The sequence below is a fragment of the Lagenorhynchus albirostris genome, chromosome 10 (genome assembly GCF_949774975.1).
Source record: "Lagenorhynchus albirostris chromosome 10, mLagAlb1.1, whole genome shotgun sequence".
NCBI classification, from domain to species: Eukaryota; Metazoa; Chordata; class Mammalia; order Artiodactyla; family Delphinidae; genus Lagenorhynchus; species Lagenorhynchus albirostris.
This window is the reverse complement of record NC_083104.1, coordinates 14,661,533-14,682,892: the sequence shown is the minus strand read 5'-3', so window position 1 is coordinate 14,682,892 and position 21,360 is coordinate 14,661,533. Positions and strand designations below refer to the sequence as shown.

General features: G+C 35.8%; 1 protein-coding gene across 4 annotated transcripts in view; it reads left to right on the top strand.

The window, feature by feature from the left end:
• CNTN6 (contactin 6) overlaps positions 1 to 19,415 on the top strand; it is a 142,876-nt gene extending 123,461 nt beyond the window's left edge. For all 4 annotated transcript variants that reach the window (XM_060163884.1, XM_060163885.1, XM_060163883.1 and 1 more), the window contains 6 exons: positions 5,917 to 6,151; positions 6,263 to 6,378; positions 7,947 to 8,133; positions 17,415 to 17,527; positions 18,291 to 18,459; positions 19,315 to 19,415. In XM_060163884.1, the coding sequence (XP_060019867.1) occupies positions 5,917 to 6,151; positions 6,263 to 6,378; positions 7,947 to 8,133; positions 17,415 to 17,527; positions 18,291 to 18,459; positions 19,315 to 19,415 (921 nt within the window). The remainder of the gene's footprint in view (positions 1 to 5,916; positions 6,152 to 6,262; positions 6,379 to 7,946; positions 8,134 to 17,414; positions 17,528 to 18,290; positions 18,460 to 19,314) is intronic.
• The last annotated feature ends 1,945 nt before the right edge of the window (positions 19,416 to 21,360 follow it).

Sequence of the window (21,360 nt, the reverse complement as noted above, 5' to 3'; positions counted from 1 at the left end):
AGCCAAAATATCCACTTCCGTGGACATTTTAATATCACACCTAAGAACATGATGGCTATGGATGTTTTAGTTAAAAATCATGATGTCTGATATGTTAGAGGGGATCTCATTGGGAGGCAGGGGTGGTTTCATCCCTCAGGAGATATTTACAATGTCTGAGGGCATGTCTGGTTGGTTACAACTAAGGCGAGAGGTTCATCTGGATAGAGGCTAGGATGCAGCTAAACATCCTACAATGCCCAGGACAGCGCCCCCACCCCCATGAGAAGAAATTATCTGCCCCCAGATGTAAAGAGTGCTGAGGTTTAGAAACCCTGTTGCAGAATAATAGGAATTCATTGCATCTGTAAATGATTTTACAGTAGTATAAGACCTTCTAATATGGTCCATTTTATTCCTCACAAAATCTACAAACAATAAATGTTAGAGAGGGTGTGGAAAAAAGGTAACCCTCTTGCACTGTTGGTGGGAATGTAAATTGATACAGCCACTATGGAGAACAGTATGGAGGTTCCTTAATAAAACTAAAAATAGAACTACCATGTGACCCAGCAATCCCACTACTGGGCATATACCCAAAGAAAACCGTAAGTCAAAAGACACATGCACCCCAATGTTCACTGCAGCACTATTTACAATAGCCAGGACATGGAAGCAACCTAAATGTCCATCAACTGAGGAATGGATAAAGAAGATGTGGTACATACATACAATGGAATATTACTCAGCCATAAAAAGGAACGAAATTGGGTCATTTGTAGAGACACGGATGGACCTGGAGACTATCATACAGAGTGAAGTAAGTCATAAAGAGAAAAATGAATATCGTATGTTAACGCATATATGTGGAATCTGAAAAAATTGCTATAGACGATCTTATTTACAAAGCAGAAATAGAGACACAGATGTAGACAACAAACGTATGGATACCAAGAGGGAAGGGGGGGCGGGATGAATTGGGAGATTGGGATTGACATATATACACTACTGATGCTGTGTATGAAATAGATAACTAATGAGAACCTACCGTAGAGCACAGGAAACTCTACTGAATGCTCTGTGGTAACCTAAATGGGAAGGAAATCCCAAAAAGAGGGGATGTATGTATACATACAGCTGATTCACTTTGCTGTACAGTAGAAACTAACACAACATTGTAAAGCAACTATACTCCAATAAAAAATTTTTAAAAAGAAACAAACAAAATTCTATTACAGATAGAGAAAAAGTAGTATTATTAAACCCTCTTCATATGAGAGAACACTGAGACACAGAGATGTTTTCTAAAGGTTGTAAACAACAGAGCCAGGAACCAGGTGCAGCTACTATAAAAGTTGTCCTTTCTTCTGGACGTCTAGTTTCACATATGCATTATGGGCCTAGCACAGTGCCTGGTATGTGGTGCGACCTCCTGAAGTAGCTGTTGGATGAATGGATGTGCACAGAGAGAGATGTGGCTCACTTGTGGAGCACTTACAGGATTTTCAGTGCTGTGCTGGACATTTTGTGTCATTTACTCCTCATGACAATGCTAGCTGGTGGCAATGCCACATTCAGAAAAGAAAATAGGCTTAGAAATGCAATATAGGTGGGCAGATAAGCATCTGACTACAGGACTCTCCATGCTTTTTTACTTTGTCCTAAATTAGAATTCCAATGGTCCGTATGCAAAGTCATGGTTTAGAGAGGCCAAGAGTTTTCCTGTATGTGCCTTGAGTAGTAAGTTAATCAAGTTATTCTTGTTTACCAAACACGTTTGCCACAGAAACACTGACTCTCAAGTAGTCTAAAACAGGATTGGTTTTGTGGGATGGTGAGTAGGTTATTTAGGTTTCAATATTCTTCGAAGGCCATATAAGCATTTCATCACCTGCCTAACTTCACCCCTTGTTTTTTCTCCTCCATGGTCAGAAATTACTAAAGGTTGGTAAATCACAGCTTTTACTCAGTCTATACGTGAGGAGAATGGGAAATCCTATGTATACTATTCTTAAATAGAGATGACGTGAATTACCAAAAAAAAAAAAATCTTTCCACGATTTATAATGTTCTTTTTAAAGCCAGGTTCCAGAGACCATCACCTACAGGGCAAATCTGGCCTGCTCCCCGTTTTCCTAAACAAATTCACCCACGACCATACCCATTCTCTTATGTGTTATGTATCACTGCTTTCATGATGTTGCAAGAGACCCTAGATCCCCAAATGCTCAAAATATTTAAGCAACTGACCCTCTACAGAAAACTTTTTATGACCTATATTTTTTTAAAAATTAAGTTAAAATCATTCCCGCTGTGTATTTCTTCTTGGGATATCAGATATGAGGATACTAACAGAAACTATTACATAAATGGATGCAAGTTCCCATTTATCATTCACATTTGCCATAATGTACATGCAGTTACTGAGCCAAATTCTTCTGGTGCCCAAACTTCTTTAAGGAATCAGTTATGTGTACTTAGAAGGAAATGCATACATTAATTTGAGCTACCAGAAGGCACATAGTAACACTTTCAATTCAGTGAACACTAATGAGTAGTGCAGTGGGGGTACAAAAATGAATTTCTTAAAAAAAAAAGTCTTTATGTTCAGAAACTGACAGGACAGTCTTAACTCAGCCTGAAATGAGGTCAGGAAAGGTACCATCAGAGCATATCTGAACTATGCTGTGAAAAAGAACTAGGGCATAAAGAGACCATTGCAGGCCAAAGTCACCGCACTGTGGATGAAGAAGTACCCATTGAGCTTTCAACACTAATCCAGGTCCAACCACTGTTCTAAACTCAGTCTAACTCCACCATTATGGTTTATAAGTACACTGTGGTATAATCGACCCGTGTTTTCTCCTGTGCCAAAGTAATGTGTATTTTGTGTATGGTTATTTGTTTTGGTTTGTTATCTTTCCACTAACCTAGACATGATATCTACCTTTAGGGATGTAATAACTGCTAACCTTTTTTAAAGGTATCTTTACTCATATGTTATTTTAGTTTATACCCAAAATACCTGCAAGTTTGAGGTGCTTATTATAAATGTCTCATAAAAATATGACTATAAAATTAGGCATATAGGATAAAAAACTGTAGAGTAAGAAATAAACACCCAAACTGCTCATTGATACACTTTTTACCTAGAGGGTCAGCCAGTAAAACTATTCAGCCTTGCAAGCTACATGGCCTCTTTCACAACTTCTCATCCCTGCCATTGTCATTCAAAAGCCACATATCATTATACAAATTAACATGTGTGACTGTGTTTCCAAAAACCTTTATTTTCAAAACCAGACTACAGGCCAGATTTGGTTCAAAGGCCGTAGTTTGCTGACTCTTGGTCTATACAAAAAATGTAGTTCTTACAGACACGGTGACGGAGAATTATACTGTTAATCTTTATCAGCTTTAAGAGATTTCATTACCAGAGGAATTTTTGAATTTCTGTATTCTGCTGAATACTTTCTCTGCTTAAAGGAGAAAACTCTCTTTCTGGCCACGTTAAATAGCTATATATATTTCTCCATCATTTGGTTCTCAGCCCATATGAAAGAATGAAAGGAAGGTCCTAAATAAGCCTTTTTTTCTCCTCTAAACTGAGCATGTTGGGCTCAGATCTTTCTTGAGGGAACACCATGTGAAACATTCATTGCACTTCACTACCAAAAACAAAAGTCCTCCACTTTCTCTGATGAACTAATAAACATCTTGATTAAATCTAAGATCAGAGAAGCACCCAAAAGAAATCATATTCTCTGGGAAGCAGCTTAAATTCTCATAAATCTCTTCCATACCACTCAAAGTTAACCATTTTAATTCTGATCTACCTGTGAAAGGGAAGTGTCAACACAAGGAAGCATTTTCTTTCCTAAGATTTCAGGACATGTATTTTTCTTCTGCTTTTCACAGTCCGTATTCCTTAGGTTGTTCCACATGGCAAGAAGCAGAGAGCAGCTCAGGTCATCTTGGTTAATGGGGATGTATTTTAAAGCTACATGGGAAGTAATGAGGATGGGAAAAAGTCTCAGTAACCAAGCAGACAGGGCAAAAGACGAACCGGAACATCATTCATCACTGTTCTGAGAACCGTAGCCCTACCCTGCTGTCATGTGTTCTGGTAACCCAGCCTCAGTTCTAATAGTCCCTCCTGCTCCTCCTTCAGTTCTTCCTATTTACTTTACTTATAGTTTACTTATAGTTTATAGTTTTCTACTTGACTAACGGCTAAATTCTATCCCTTCTCTGTATAATTTACAGCTTAGATTTTCTCCTAGCTTCCACTGCCTCAGTGTCCCTGCTACTGTATGTTTTCTACTTATTGCTTGCTCTAAGTTTATCTATTATTACCCCAACACACCTATGTTTCATATTCAAATTCCATAAGGGAGAGGAATTAATTGGGTTTGCTAGTCACTACAGAATTCAGAGATTCTGATGGATAAAGAAGCTGTGATACAAATATACAATGGAATACTACCCAAACATAAAAAAGAATAAAATAATGCCATTTGCAGCAACATGGATGAGATTATCATACTAAGTGAAGTAAGTCAGAAAGAAAAAGACAAATACCACATGATATCACTTATATGTGGAATCTAAAATATGGCACAAATGAACCTATCTACAAAACAGAAACAGACACACAGAGATCAGGCTTGTGGTTGTCTGGGGGAAGGGGGTAGGGAGGAGGATGGATTGGGAATTTGGGGTTGGCAGATGCAAACTATTACATTTAAAATGGATAAACAACAAGGTCCTAGTGTATGGGGAACTGTATCCAATCTCCTGGCATAAACCACAATGGAAAAGATTATTTTAAAAAGAATGAAATGTATATATGTGTAAAAAAAAAAAAAAAGAATTCAGAGATTCTGTACCAGAACACCTCGAAGATTCTGACCAAGAGGGTGCCTTTTGTTCTGGTGCCCACTGCTGGATAACCAGATGTGTGGTCTAAGTCACAGGATAATGTGATACAATAAATGGATACCTTTGGTAAGGAAAACCTCAGGAATAAAGCTGTGTGCATGAGAGACTCAAGCATTATGCCCTACCAGGTATGCCTTTATTAGTCTACATGAAAATGTTCAGAAATAAAAAGCATCTTCCTTTACAAAAACTAAATAACTTCTATCATTTTTAATATAACTTTCTTATAAACAGCTGGAATATTTGTCTAAATTCAAGGACTAATTCATTTTCACTTCTTTATGTGATTATAATGTTATAATTATTTATAATGGGGAACTTGTATCTATTTTTGTTTTGTAATTTTAATAAATTTAAGTTTTAAATGACTCAAAGAATTTTGTCTCTGGGACTTAGCAAACTTTTTGTTGTTTGTTTTTTAATATTAAGAAAAGTGCACACTGATACTACGACTAATGAAGATGTACGTTTCAAAAATATATATATATTAGACGGTCCCTTATATGTTTGTGTTTGAGTAATAGTCTATATGTTTTAAAGCAAATATTATTACACATTGATTATATCACCTGTATTTTATAAAAATTTGTTGAAAATGTGAAAGGAAAACATGGCTAGCCTTGAAATAGTTAACAAGTTAATTTTGTGCTGAGTTTAAAATTTTATATCAAAATTATGTTTTAGCTTATAAAATCTTACAATCTTATAAACCATTTTATTATTACAATTTAGGAATAATCAGGAAGGATATATAAACATGTAAAACCTGTTTTACATTTTCATTTAAATTTTTCATTTATTTATCTGAGTATCTTAAGTTGGGATCATTTTTCTAATTGGCATTCCAAATAAAAGTATTTTTTTTTCAATACTTCATTAAACAGGGTAAATATCCATGCTATCTCTACAAAAGATATGCCAAACAATCAATAAACATAACAATAGCGGTACAATACATTTTTCTAAATACTCAGTGATTGATCACTTCTGCCCAAGTCAATTCCAGAAGAACTACAGAATGGAGAGGAATTTGGATACATCATCATGCTGCGGCCAGTTGGCTCAACAACATGGACCAAGGAAAGAGTACCATTTGTAGAATCGTCAAGGTTTGTTTACAGAAATGAAAGCATCACCCCCCTCTCTCCCTTTGAAGTCAAAGTGGGTGTATATAATAAGAAAGGAGAAGGAGCTCTGAGTACCACGTCCATTGTCTACTCTGGGGAAGATGGTAAGTTGTGGTCAGCACTGGAATGCTCCTCCTTGAGACTGTATGTATATTTTGCATTTGTTTTCATGAACAACTCTGCTGAAGATGGTTGTGTCTTTCTCTGGATGGTAGAACCTCAATTGGCCCCAAGGGGAACTTCTGTTCAAAGTTTTTCTGCTTCGGAAATGGAGGTTTCATGGAATGCTATTGCCTGGAATAGAAACACTGGAAGAGTTCTGGGCTATGAGGTAATCCACATTAATTTCACTTTCTACTATGAATATGCCAGCTAGCAATAGCTCTGTTCAACAGTCCTGTACTACTAACTTAGTTCTTAGTATATGATAGTATATGTCTAAAGCTATAGAGAGGAACTAATGGAGGGGACCTTTCCGGGTGATCTTAAGCAAGCAACGTAACAAATGGTAGCATTTAAAGAGTAATCAGGTGATTATCTTATTTAATTATCCAAACTGCAGTCATGTTTTTTTGTTTTTTGTGGTACGCGGGCCTCTCACTGTTGTGGCCTCTCCCGTTGCGGAGCACAGGCTCCGGATGCGCAGGCTCAGCGGCCATGGCTCATGGGCCCAGCCGCTCCGTGGCATGTGGGATCCTCCCGGACCGGGGCACAAACCCCTGTCCCCTGCATCGGCAGGCGGACTCTCAACCACTGCGCCACCAGGGAAGCCCAGTCATGTTTGTTTTTTGGGGAGAAGTAAACATTTAATCTTCAGTGATCTTAAACCATAGAAGAGTCTCAAGCTCTAAGAACTGGAGCATAACTTGCAAAAAGTTAGTCATCTCGGAAAAGGCAGTTAAGCGATAAGAAAAAGCCTAAATTCTCCTAATCTGTCATTTATAGTCTATCTAGAATGAGGCCAATCACTTTGAATTTATGGGCCTTCATTCTCACAAAGTTAAGGGATGAGACTTATTAATCACTTATTATTCCTTTGACTTGTAAATCTAATGATTCACAAAATGAGTTACAAGGTTTACTTTATTTTGGAGTTAGAATAAAATTATGATTTTGCCTTGTACTGTTCTTTTTATTTTTTTCTTTTTATCTGAACCCTCTTGTCCAAACAGAAAGTTCTACTCATACGGTAACAGATAGATGCCTCTGCCACTCCAATCCTAGAATGCCTTACCTCTTATCTGAACTCTATTTATTTCTCAAAGTTCATCTCTAGTCTCCCCTGCTCTTTGAACCCTTCTCTGATCACTCCCTGATACTACGTTTCTTCAAATTCTTTTAGCATTTATTTCCATATCACTTTTTTGGGATCACTTTCTTTTTACATATGTACTCTAATATCTTAACTAGATTATAAGAGGTTCAAAGGCAGGCACTATGCTTTACTCTCTCTTGTCTTTTCCAATATGCCTAAAACAGTGTTAATGCACAGGAAGGCCTCAGGATAAGTTGAATTATTAATTCATCTATGATTTAAAAAACTCTCCAGGAAATGTCAATAGTAAAACATAATGTAAGTCTTTGATTGATAGTATGAATCTTGTTTTTTTCTGACTTATTGTATACCCTCTGTTAAAGCTGTCAACCTTTAGATATTTCATGAAATATTTTATTGTGGTAATCTAAAAAAACCTAGGTTCTCTAATTTGCATTGTGAATTTGTATTCTTTTTTTTAATTTTTCCCCATAAATTTTGGACTTTGATTATTTTGTTATTATTGTATAACCATTTTAATTGGAAAATATTCTCTCATTTATGCGCCTGACTTCTTCCCATATGCCACTGTGGTTGACAGTTGTTAGGGAACAATAAAATTTTTTGTTGTTTTTAATGATCAGGTCTTATACTGGACAGATGACTCCAAAGAATCCGTGATTGGTAAAATTAGGGTCAGTGGAAATGTCACAACCAAAAACATCACAGGGCTGAAAGCTAACACCGTCTACTTTGCTTCCGTGAGAGCTTACAACACTGCTGGGACAGGGCCCTCAAGCCCCCCAGCCAATGGGACCACCAAGAAGTCTCGTAAGTATATATCACATTGCAGGGACCAAGATTCACCTACAGTTAGAAACATTTCTTTGCTCAATTTCCATTTCATTCTTACCACCTCATCATATTACTGATCACTTTATTTAGTCAAGTGGGCTTGTCCCTTAAATCTGGGTAACTGTTGAAACTTTCTGGTAAAAAATCAAAATGAACTGTTCTGATCTTTTTGGAATTGCAAAAGAGAAAATATTTTCAGTATAAATGAAAGACAGAGAATATAATGGCTCCAATGCCCTCTTCCAACTTGAGTTCATAAAACTGACCTCCCATCCTTGGACTGTTAAGTGGTTACTTAATCTTTCAGTCTCAAGATCCTCATCTGTAAAATGAAGGAAAAATAGTACCTATTTTCTCACTGGGTTTTGTTCAAGATTAAAAGAGATAATTAATAGAAAGTGTCCAGTACATACTTTAGTAAATGCTTAGTCAATGATTTTTTTGTTTGTTTTTGTTGGTTTGGTTTACCATTTGAGTCTTGATGTGATCCTTGCACTGTCAGATACCTAGATCTTTCCTTCTATGATATTTTATCACTGCAAATTATTGGTAGCCCCTGAAATCCAAGAATTAACTCTTGTGCTTCTTTTTATCTCCCTTAACAATAAGCTAAATATCTTTCACACAGATAGGACCTACTAAATAAAGGATGAAGAGTTGATTGTTGCTGCATTTGTCCTGTGAGTGAGTCTGGTATTGCATAAATATTCCATAATATGAAGCAAAGTAGTAAATAGCAAACTGATCAGATGTGACTTAGTAAGAGCTGCAATTTGTAATTTTTTATAATTGCATAATATTTACATATTTCTTGTATATTGTAGATGAACATAAATTGTGTTAACAGGCTTTTTAAAACACATTCTTTGGTCTCTAAATCCCAATGAAAAAGAGTAACAAATATAGTTGCTGAATTCTGAGAATGACTAAGACATGAATTCACTGCTACTAACCGAAAGGAGAAAATAGAGCTTGCCTTTAAATACTGCATTCGTTTTTCCCTGTGTATTGGGAAAGAATAGGTGGTTTAAAAAAGTTTGAAAATCAAGTGATACAAAGTTTTTTTTTTCCATATACATATTTTTCATGTCCAAAAAGAACTTGGGAATCATCTCAGTTAATAGGTCTTTGATTACAGACCGCATTATCCACTTGTGTTCATATCACCAGCCAGTAGCCAGAGATTTGTGTTCTAATTCTGGGTACGTCAGTGACTCATGACCTGATACAGGACAAGACATTCCATTTTTCTGCTTAATTTTCTTAACTGTCAAATGGAAATTTTCTCTGCCCTCACTATTTTCTCAAATTATCAATGAGGCACAAACGAGGTTCTGATTATAGGAGCACATTGGAAAATACAAAGTACTGTGGAACTGCTAAGCAGGAAACAAACAGATGAACAAAAACTCTCTAGTACCAGTCCATTTTAAGGGAAGAGTACGTGTGGATCAACAACTCTTAAACCAGCTCTCCTTCAATCCCCTAGTTTGATAAAGACGTTATGAGTGATCTTCTAGAACTGACTAGCTAGAGATGTGGTTCTATTCCTCTTCCTGTTTTACTCCATTTTGACCAAGTTGATGAAGTCATTGCCATATACCTGTATGAACGATTTGCTTCCATGGTCCTTCTGGAGTCTAGCCTCTTTCAGTTAATCTGAAAATCTGACTGAAATCTCCAATCAATCAGTGGTTTTAAATTTGCCCAGACATTTCCTTCTAGCTGATTGAGAAATGCCAAACTCACAGAAACTCTTGTGTGTAATTTAGTTTCTATCTCAGGCAAAATCAAGGGTGATTAGAAATGCGTAAAGATAGTATCAAAAAAACCTCACAGATCTGACAGATCTGTGACAAACTGACAGACATTTTAGTGTAGTTGTTGACGTAACACTCAAGCCGACTCATATTACATGCGATTCCATTAACCAGTTTAAGGTGGGCTGAGACCTGAACAACAAACTTAATTATCAAAAAGATATAGAGATATAGATATATACATGATATACATAGGAGACCATGTCTATACATCTATATATACACACACACATATACAATTGTCCTTCAGTAGCCTAGGGGGATTGGTTCCAGGAGCATCCACAGATGCCCAAGTCCCTTATGTAAAATGGCACAGGGTTTGCATATAACCTACATACATCTTCCGTATAATTTAAATCATCTCTAGATTACTTATTATACCTAAAACAATAAATGTTATGTAACTAGTTGCAAATACAATGTAAATACTATGTAAATAGTTGTTAGCAAATTCAAGTTTTGCTTTTTGGAACTTTCTGGAATTTCTTTCAAATATTTTCAATCCTAACTTGGTCGAATCTGCCAATGTGGAACCCAGAGATACGCAGATACAGAGGGCCACCTGTAAAAACATACATACATACATATATACATATAACCTTAAAAATAATTTTTTTCCTTTAACTTGAATTTGTTTGATTGTAAATGCAACCTAAATTAAATTAACCTAAATTGTCCATGTGATAGTTTGTGCTAACCTACTCTATGTGTTTAGGCAGAAAACTTGTTTTAGACACGGGTTTGCTCAGTTGACCCACTTGGTCCTACAAATGGGCTTGACTGAAATTTGGATTAAATGCCAAGAACATTGTTAGTGGTTTGTCTGAGTGTTCACGTGAGATCAGCCTTATCAAAGAGTAGGAGACATATTCTTTGAAAACACTTTAATTAACAGGGTGTAATTTTATCAAGATACAGTGCTAGAATATATCTGCTGAGAGAAGAGCGAGATGAGAGTCAAAGCATAAAGTGAAGTTTAGTGTTTCTTTAGCATCTGCCTTCTTTTCTGATTCAATCAAACACACAAAAACCCTTGTATTTCCTAATCTCTTTCATAAAAACCTTGTTTCAATATTTCTTAAATTTGGCTTTCACCAGCCTGTGTGCATCAGCATTTTTATAAAAAATATCCAACAAGGACTTGAGAATAAGGTTCTACAAGACTCCATCTCGTATTTGGATACCAGTAAAACCTCTAATTTTATTCTTTCAACATTTTTTATCACTAACATTATGAAAATAGAATAGAAACTACTTTAGTCTCCTATTGTTGCTATTCAAATTAGCACAACTTAGTGGTTGAAAACAATATAAATTTGTTTTCATACACTTCTAGAGGTCAAAAGTCAGAAATGAGTTTCACTGGCTGGAAAACAAGATATGGGTAAGGACTGTGTTCCTTTTGGAAACTCTAGAAGAGCATTTGTTTCCGTGCATTTTCTGTCCTTTAGAGAGCCTTCTCTCCTTAGCTTGTGGCCCCTGCCTCTATCTTCAATGCCAGCCTCATGGTATCCTCAAGTCTTCCTCTGACTCTGACTTCCTCTTCTATCTTCACATATCCTCTGACTCTGGCTCTCTTGCCTCCTTTTTTCCTTCATCAGCATCCTTGTAATTACATTGAACCCACCCGGAGAATCCAGGATTATTTATCCACGTCAAGATCCTTAACATAATCACATGTGCAACAAGTAACATATCCACAGGTTTTGGGGATTAGAATCTGGACATGTTTGGGAGGCCCTTATTCTGCCTATGACAGTTACAAAATACTGAGCACTCATGTCCCAAGCCCAGCGTTAATATTCTACATACTTATCTCAATTATTACAACACATCAAGGAGTATGTTATTTTAATTCCTAGATACAAGAAAACAGATGCTTAAAAAGGTTCTGCTGTGGCATCTTTTGGACTGGCATACTATGAACATGGACTTTCTGAATCTCTGGATCCCATGGACATTGTACTAGTTTGCAATCTTCATCTCTAACCATCTAAATAGTCTCTCTCCCTCCAGACTCTCAAATCTTCAGTCCAGACCTCAAACTGGCTTGAGATTTTTATCCCTAAAATGGAATCGTACTCTCTTCTAATTCCAAAATTTCACTGTCTCCTCTATTCCAGAGAACAAAGAGTAGAGAAAGGTGTACAAGATCTTTCACAGTCTGTCCCCAAATTTCTTTTCATCCCATTCCTCATCTAGCCCTCGCAGCACCAGACTTACTGATCTTCTAAAGTTTAACATTCACTTATCTAATTTCACGCATTCTCCCAGTTTGTAGTGGTCCCACCGTGCCTATAAACAGACAAATATCTTTGCTACTGATCTATAAATTTCCCCTTTACTATATTTGCATTTTACTGGGTGATTCTATAACTTTGGACCATTGTGAAATATTATTGGAAATAGCTAGAAAAGAATTTCAGAGTGAAATAAAGTTGGGTATGAATCCCAGCCCAGCCATGAACTGTGTGGTAAGTCTAATTACTTAATAACTCAACCCATTTTCTCAACTGAAAAACAGAGATGACTGTACTTTCCTCTAGAGTTTGCTCTGAGAACTAAAGGATATAATATATACCAAGGTGACCCAGAGGCAGCCATATAGTGAGAGCTTAATGTGTAGTAGCATATATTATTATATTTCTTCTTTAGAGGTGATTTCACTTTCTTTGCATTTCTTAAAGTAGGAAAGCCCATCTACTTTCTACTTTCTTTCTTTTCATAAATTTGTTGCAGAAATTTTCTTCAAGGGTGATGGAAGGACAGGCAAAGCAAAGATGAGAAATGGCTTTAATGAAACATTGAAGATAGCTCTGATTCTAAGTGCTATCCCTGGATCTAACTTTGATTTTCCATGTCCTTGAGATGACACCAACATTACCTCTGAATAGTGGTGACAGCAAAAAATTCTGCATCCATCACACGTTCATACTGTCACTGTCTAGATTTTCCATTTGATATTTGATCATCCATTGTAAATTCTGAGAAAGCAGAGCTCACATTTACCAAAATCTCTGCCTATTCTGATTGGGTACGCTAAATAGAAGACAGAGCCTTTTTTTTTTTTGAAACATGATGAATTAGTTAATCACTCAAGAAAACAGTGCCTGCCATGAGCCATGCACAGGGTTAGGTGCCTAATGGAGATTAAAACAGGAACAATACCTGCCTTCGGGCTATTGCTATTTTAGTGGGGAGGCAACTTAAAACAAGAAAAAAATGAAATGAAATAATCAAAAATTATGAAAACTAATATGAAGAAAATAAGAGGCTGAGATATACATAAGGAGCACCTATATGGGGAAGGCTATATATTTTGATATGACATAAAAGATAAAAAGGAGCTAGTGGACAAAGAGACCTCCAAACAGAAGGAACAGCATATGCAAAGCTTCTGAAGTCTTTGTTATTATTGTTGCTGGTGATGTTGATAGCCTTACAGGTTTTTTTAAAGTAAATATCAGTGGTTTAACATTAAGTATTGTAGCTTACTAAAAATTATATCTTTCCAAAAGAAAACTGAGGAGCACTGCAAGTACAAGTATATTGTGGTCCACACAGACTTCGCTTAAATGGAATTTAGATTTACAACCAAAGGGAGAAAAATATTTACATCAACTACAAGAGGAAAAAACAGTGCTTATGTAGACAGAAGTATTCAGAGCCAGTAACAGAAAGTGTTTGCAAATTTTGGTTCAATTTGGCCCCTGATGTCGACTGACTAGCACTCTGTACTGGATTTTTCTTGCTGTAAATAATGCAATCAATCCATATTTAGACATAAAGGAAGCATTAAGCTTTTATTTCATCTTGCACTTATGTTCTTTCTCTCTTTCCCAAATGTCAACCCCATGCTGTTACTTAGAAGTGTAACATAAGAAGTTGTTTTTGAATTGAATTCACAGTGTGAACTACAGTGGAATATAAATGCCATCTACAGAAAAACTGATCACAGGGAAGCCATTAGAGCTGCAGAGGGCTAGTTTAATGTTGCTCTCTCATTTGATTAATAGAAAATTATTTAGTCTTTGGAAATTGCCTGCAAAATTCTTTCAGAAAAGTGCTTGTTTGTTGAGTAGGTACTTGGTACTTGTACCAAGTAGGTACAAACATCCATGGCATGTTGTTTTACATTACCCACATGACAGTGTTTTGTTTTTCCTAGGTAATACAAATTTCAATTTCATCATAGATATTTGCAATCCAGTTTAAGCAAATACATCAAATTCATGAAACCAGGGCTGTTAAAGGTGTTCATAATAAGATGATGGCCTTTTGAAGCACATTTTAGAAACTTAAAAAAAAAATACTGGACACAAGGCATTGGCATTGGAGTCACACTCATGGACAAAAATAAGAAAAGCTATAGACTATGAGAACTTCCCAGATAATTAGCTGAGACTTCACCACTTTATCTGCCTTTCAAAAAGCACATAAAGAACCCAAGTAAGAGCAAAATTATTAAGGGAAAATCTTGAGTATACCCTAATTATATTTAAGAAGTGAATCTTTTGCAAACTCCAGAATTCTGTTATTAGTAGCAAACTGCATTGAACACAACGGAAAAACTGATTATGTCATAATGCCACAGTGAAGAACTGCTACTCCCACGAAGAGAATTAACAGTTACTGAGCTATTTAGTTTGCACCACTAACCAAGATAGGAATATTTCCTATTTTATTTCATGGAAGCTAAAACTCTTATAACTAAAATATTTTAGTCTCATTCCAAAGATTGGAAAACCAGGCCTCTTGGAAGAGACTGAATACAGATTCAGGTCTCTCTGACTTCAAAGCCCAACACCTCCCAGATAGCATGAGAGGTAAAGCATTCCAAATAATCCACACAATTGGCCATTCATACCGTGAGTTCATTCTTGACAGAATGTTTCTCATTTTATGTCCATGGAAAGACTTACTTCTGTTTTGGTAGATGCGGAAATAAATGCAAATGTTCCAGTATCAGAGACACAATCACTACCATATAGTTAGTAAAAGTCAGTTCTTCTCTCTCTCAGTCTGGCACTTCATCAATGGATTCATAGTGTTAAAAGTAGTACTTTTTATCTAAACATGCAAACAAACAGAAAGGGCACAGCAATAGATGAAACCTTCAGAATTCATCACTGCCAGTGACATCAAAGGACTGAATTTATATTTTTGCTGTATTGATTGTATGATGTTGTTAATGTTAGCACTTTGTTTTAAAGAACAAAGTAAAAGAAATGAGTCACAGGAGTATATTAGATATTAAAACTGGTATCTTGTGAGAATTTTTATATTATCTCTTTTATAGCTGAGAAAAAGATTAGAAAAGGCACTTTGGGATAAGCTGAGGGAAAACAGTTACAAAACTATAATCATTGCCATCAGTCCTTCAGAAATAAACGTACTGACAATCGTTCACTGAGTTCTTACCAAGCGCAAAACTCTCAGTCTTTTTATTATGATTGGGTTTACATTGCCAAGAAATGTACTAGGACATGGTTGATCCAATTGGCATGTTCGTCTTATAAATTCACGTGGATTGTTATAGGTTTGGCCATGTCAATTGGCCTTGATTATAGGACAGCATAATGAATGGACTGGCCACACTGTGTCACCAGTGGGTCTTCCCACAGCCCAGTACATAATTAATATGACCCAAGAAAATCACACAGGACCCCAAGTAGTTTTTCTTTAGTCATCTATTACACAGTCATTTATTCAACATATATGAAATATATGCCTCCTCCTACATGCCAAGCACCATGCTAGATGATGGAATACAGAGTTGAACAAGGCATATGTCCTCAGTAAATTTAAATAAACACAGAGCATGAAGAGCTATAATTCAATGTGATAAGTTCATAATAAAATATGAACTGAGTCCCATGAGAGCATGGGGAAACATTTATCTCTCCACTACATCCCAAATGAGGTGTAAGTGACTGGGTGAATGATATCCCAGGGGATTGGAGAAGGCAAGTAGATGTATCATAATGCAATGTTGGACACCCTGTGATTCTTCCAGTAGCACATAAGACATTAAATAGCAATTGAGTCAAAACTCCAAAAGAAATCATTTCTATTTCCATCAGTGTTATAATGAGTTAAATATTATGCTCATTCAACCTCACAAATTCAAATAAGATGCCAAAAACATCTTGCTGGGTAGTTTTATCTTTGCCTCTGCTATCCAGCTGAATTATTTTTAATGTCTCCAGTTTCTTAAATCTCAAAAATAATCATGTGGACTCAAATCTTTGAGAAGCAGTATGCTATCATGGAGAAAAACTAGATTAAAAATCAAGAGACCAGGATTCTGACTGGGATCAGCCACTCATTAGCTGCATGCTTTTAAAGACGTAGATTTCCAACCTGGACTCTAGTTTGCTGGCATGTAAAATTTTTCAGTTGGACAAGATCCATTCATTTAGAAGGCTGATTCTAAATATGTCTTCCCTTACTTCCCACTACGTTTCTCCCAGAAAACATTAATTTCAGGGAACTAAAAGCACAGTTTGGATTTAGAGTAGACACCTTTTGGGATGATCATCCAGTTTGTAATTTTTCCTCTTCAGGGTTCCTACCAGCTCTATCTATATTAAGTGCCATGTATCTTTCTCACTGTCTAGCCACAATTGATTGGGCTAAGATAGAATATGGCCAAATTAAGCCAATCATCAGCTTTTACTTGGAAATTCTAGCTTGGACTATCTCTGAACAGAGGAAATTTCAAACCTCAGGTGTAGGTGAGCAGTCATGATTTCTGCCACACTCACTGAGAAGAACAAAGAGATGGTCTATGGCAAGATGAGCATGCAGCAAAAACTACTGTGAGAGGTACAGAGAGGAACTTCTTGGCTTTTGGACATTTTTTGTCCCTTCTAAGGCTCTGCTGCATTCTGCCAGGAATTCTAAGAGAGTCCCCTATATCCTTTACAGTATATTCCTAATATTTTGTTTTAAAACACCTTGAGTTGGTTGTATTACTTACAGTGAAAGTCCTAACTAGTACATGATTATTAAGTAAAGGACTACTAGGAATTAATACCTTTGTGTTGATATATGTAAAAAGTTTGCCGCCTGAGTTTGTCTGAGATGCTTATTGATTGATGGACAAATTAAACACTAGATAAAGGAGCCCTCCCTCTATTCATATATAGTAAAGTAAACAAATTCAACAGCAGTGATTAATAAATTAATACTGGACATCCAGCACGCCATTATTAATTCATAAGTTTGTCACAGAGATATTTCCAAATGACCGGAATTTGAATGAATTTGCTTACTCTGATTAGAATTAATATGATATTTCAAAAGACACTGAAAACATTTTAGCTCCTTCTATGCTAATTATCCACGATTTATTTTCCCTTTTCATGTCAATGGGTCATATAGTAACCATGAGCTAATTTAAATTCATTTGGATCTTTGATTATCTTTTTAAAGCTCCAAGCCAACCACCAGCTAACATCGCCTGGAAGCTGACAAACTCTAAATTATGCCTAAACTGGGAGCATGTAAAAACCATGGAAAATGAGTCTGAAGTATTGGGCTACAAGGTGAGTATTCTGTTTTTCTTTTAACCTTATCAATTAACTTACTAAGGAACGAGAAATGTCAGAACCAAATAAGAAACAAATTTTATGCCCATGGAAATATAGGAATCTTTTTTTTCCAATGTTCTGAAAATACTTGGCATTGCTGCTTTTAAATTCTTCATGGAAAATTTTATATTGTGCAGTCAGAATGTGTCATGGAGCATTAAGAAATAAAACTTTATAGTATGCAACATTCTTTTTTCAAGTGACTCCCCTTGCCATCAAAAAATGATGGTGTATGTAGATAGTAACTGTGAGATGATTATGAGGTCAAAAAGTATATTCAAATAGAATTTCTAGAACTTAGGCTACAGTAGGATATCATCTTTTAACAACATAAAAGGACTCCAACAAGAGTATAGTCAAAAACCCAGAGCAAACCATTTCCATCAGTGGTGATGAACATCCTCTCCTGGCAAATGCATATAGTATTCAGACAACTGAAATGGGTCCAAACTAACCAGTAACTTTTCACGGCAAGCTCCCAAGATAATGGCCTCAAGCTATTTAATTAATAGAGATAAATCTATTCTCATTTCAGAAGCACTGGCCAAAAAGGAAATCTTTCTCTTAACAACTAAATTTAAAGAAAAGGCACAGACCAGATATTTCCATCCAAGGATTACAGCATGTATAATGCTCGCAGTGTTATAGTGTTCCACAAGAGTTTCTGAACCTTAGATAAGCAACATGTTCTTTTAACTTGATTCACCATTTTATTCAGATTCTGTACCGGCAAAACAGACAGAGTAAAACTCATATTTTGGAAACAAACAACACATCTGCTGAGCTTCTGGTTCCATTTGAAGAGGACTACTTGATTGAAATAAGAACAGTTAGTGATGGTGGGGATGGAAGCAGCAGTGAGGAAATTAGGATTCCAAAAATGTCAAGTAAGTTGAATTACCATTCCTGTTGTAGATTTTGAATCCAGACAGATGCCAGCATGAAATCTGGGCTCTGTGAATCTTTCCAATTCTTGTTTAAATGTTGGGTGAAAAAATAAAAGGTCTACGGTTTCACTTTTCAATTGTGAGCAAGAGGTGATGAGTCAACTTTCTTTAATCCCTCAGATTTACAACATGCTTATAAATCACAAAGTTTTATATTTCCTCATTTTGAATCTAAAAAAAAACAAACCCTCACAACTGTGTGTCATTGGTATATGCTTCATTCTACTGGCACAAAAACGAGAAAGTTTTTCCATGGCTACTTACTTGGAGGCTTCTGAGAGCAAGGATAGCAAATATGAAGCACATGTACATAACACCTCTCTTCCCATTTTCATGGCGGACATCACTAATCGATTACAACATTCATACTGAGCTGAGTCAGCACTTTCAAATCCTCTCAATATGATGTCCTAAGCAGGTATCACCAATCGGTCATATTTAGCATGTAATAATAATTTATTATTTCTTCTTTAGAAGAATCACTCACGTATCTACCTGAAGCTGTGACTGAGTATAAGTCATCAGCCGCCACGTTAGCCAATACTACTCTGCCCTGTAGTCAGACATGGCCAATTTTAGGCATTTTTCTTTCTTATTTTTATATTTAAAACAGATATCCTAGGACAGAGGGTTAAATACACTTCCTAAAATTAAATCCAATATAAGTGAAACAAGTGTACTAAAATGTGTTATTAAAAGAGAAATAACAGTATGCATTTTAGTTCATGAAGAATTAATCTAACAAGTAATTTTACTTTTTCTCAAGACATTTTGTTTCACTTCTATATTTTGCAGGTTTGAGTTCCAGAGGAGTTTCAGTCATAGAACCTAGCATCCATTTCCTGTCAATTGTCATCATGATTTTTTACTGTTTTGCTATTCAGCCTCTTATATGATGAAGAAAACAATAAATCTTTGAGTTTTTTTGAAAGCAAATCATTCTGTAAATAAGCTCTCCAGCCCCTGTTACAAGATACATTCTTAAAACTGACTTGTTTGGAAAGCAAAAATGTATATTATGAAAATCTTGTAAATATCTATGGTACATTAATAAAACAATTTTAAACACTTTGGAATTTTAAAGTCCACACATGATTACACACATTCAGAAGGTGCCAAATTAATGCATGGAGTTGTCACTACTGTGGCTTTTAAGTAACTTAAACGGAGAGTATAAATAACTCTCTTGATGACGATGGTCAATATGAAAGAAACTGTAGTTTCCATAGCTAAGATGTCCATTTACTATATGCTCCAGGCAATTTTATTCAGTAAATTAAAATTTCACCCTAGTTGGAAATAAAGTAAAATCATTTGTTTATCCTTGGGGTTCTTTAAAAATGTAAGCTATTGTAAAGCATGCTGTGTTTTATCTCTGAATCAAATTGGGACAAGAAATATTTGTACCCAGTAATATATTCATGTACTTGATGTTCTTCTCAACTCACTTTTCTATCAGTTCGGTAATAAAAATGGCAAAAAAAGAAAGAAGAAAAAGAAAAGAAAAAGAAAAAAAGATTCCTATATTTCCATGGGCATAAAATTTCTGGCAAAGAAAAAGAAAAGAAGGGAAAAAGGAACCAGCAAAAACATCTAATGAATCTTGTACACAGTAAGCAATTTCTTACAGCAAAGTTTAATTTTAAAATCAATTCTGAATTCTCCCAAGGAAGAGGTTGCATGAACAATTCTCAGGTAATTATTACAAAGTGTTAGCAATGTGTGTGGTGTTTATTTTTGTATTATAAATAAATCTGGGAATGGAATTACTTTACAAAGTGTTTTTGACATTTTGGTCAAAATATATATATATATTTTTGCCAATCTTCTCTGCAACTATTAAAAATAATTCTATACCATCCAAGGCTTAGAAAGATTTTTGTGGGTTGACTCTTCTCTATGATGTACCTGATAAAGTCAGCAGTCTCACTTCTTGGGATTGCACAGTCTGGACAAAGCAGCCTGGGAAGAGGAAAGGTTAATGAGGGAGCCCATGCCCTTCTAAGTAATCATCTATCCTTCACAAACAGCCTTGAGGGGTTTGTCCTGCTGTCAGCCTGCTCTAGCTCCCAGCCAATCAGGTTTGATGTCCTGCGAAGCTGGGAGTGAGGAATGGTCACACTAGTATTGCCTTCTTAACATGGCACAACCTCTTAATTAAATTATGCTGAAAATATTTGAACTCTCCTCCCAACTCTCAAATCACACAATCCTCAAAACTGGATTCTGTCATTTTCACTTCTAAAATATTTTAGAGCTGTTTAAAATACTCAACGTAGTCAACAGCAGATGGACAATGACATTCCATAGTTCAGAACTTGCTCCTTGCTGAAGAGCGTGTCAAGCACGCAGTACAAATCAATGACCCTTATTATCCCTGCACATTAAGATCTGACTGTACTTTGATGGAGCAAAATAAACAAACAACAGAAAATACTGTTTGGCACACTCACATTAACAGCTGCCTGAACAACACATATTTGTATTGATCAGATATACCAGTGTTGGCACATGGTCTTAATGGTTTCCTCAAATTGGTAAGAGACAAGATTTGTGTCCTGGTTCCCAAAATGGAGACTGAGCATGAAATACACTATGAGATTTTTGTTTTTGCGATTAAGAGAATTAGATACATTGTCATTTGAGTAAGAATCCAAAAGCTAAGTCAGTTCTTTTCAACAACACATTTATTTGCAGGTGTGTTTTAATTCATAATTACTGGAGTATTAAATGTCTGTATTATTCAATATCTAATATATTATTTATATTTTCACCCATCCATGCTAAATTTTTCAGAATATAATTTGGCATTAATATTAAAAAGTGTGAGATTTGACTCTC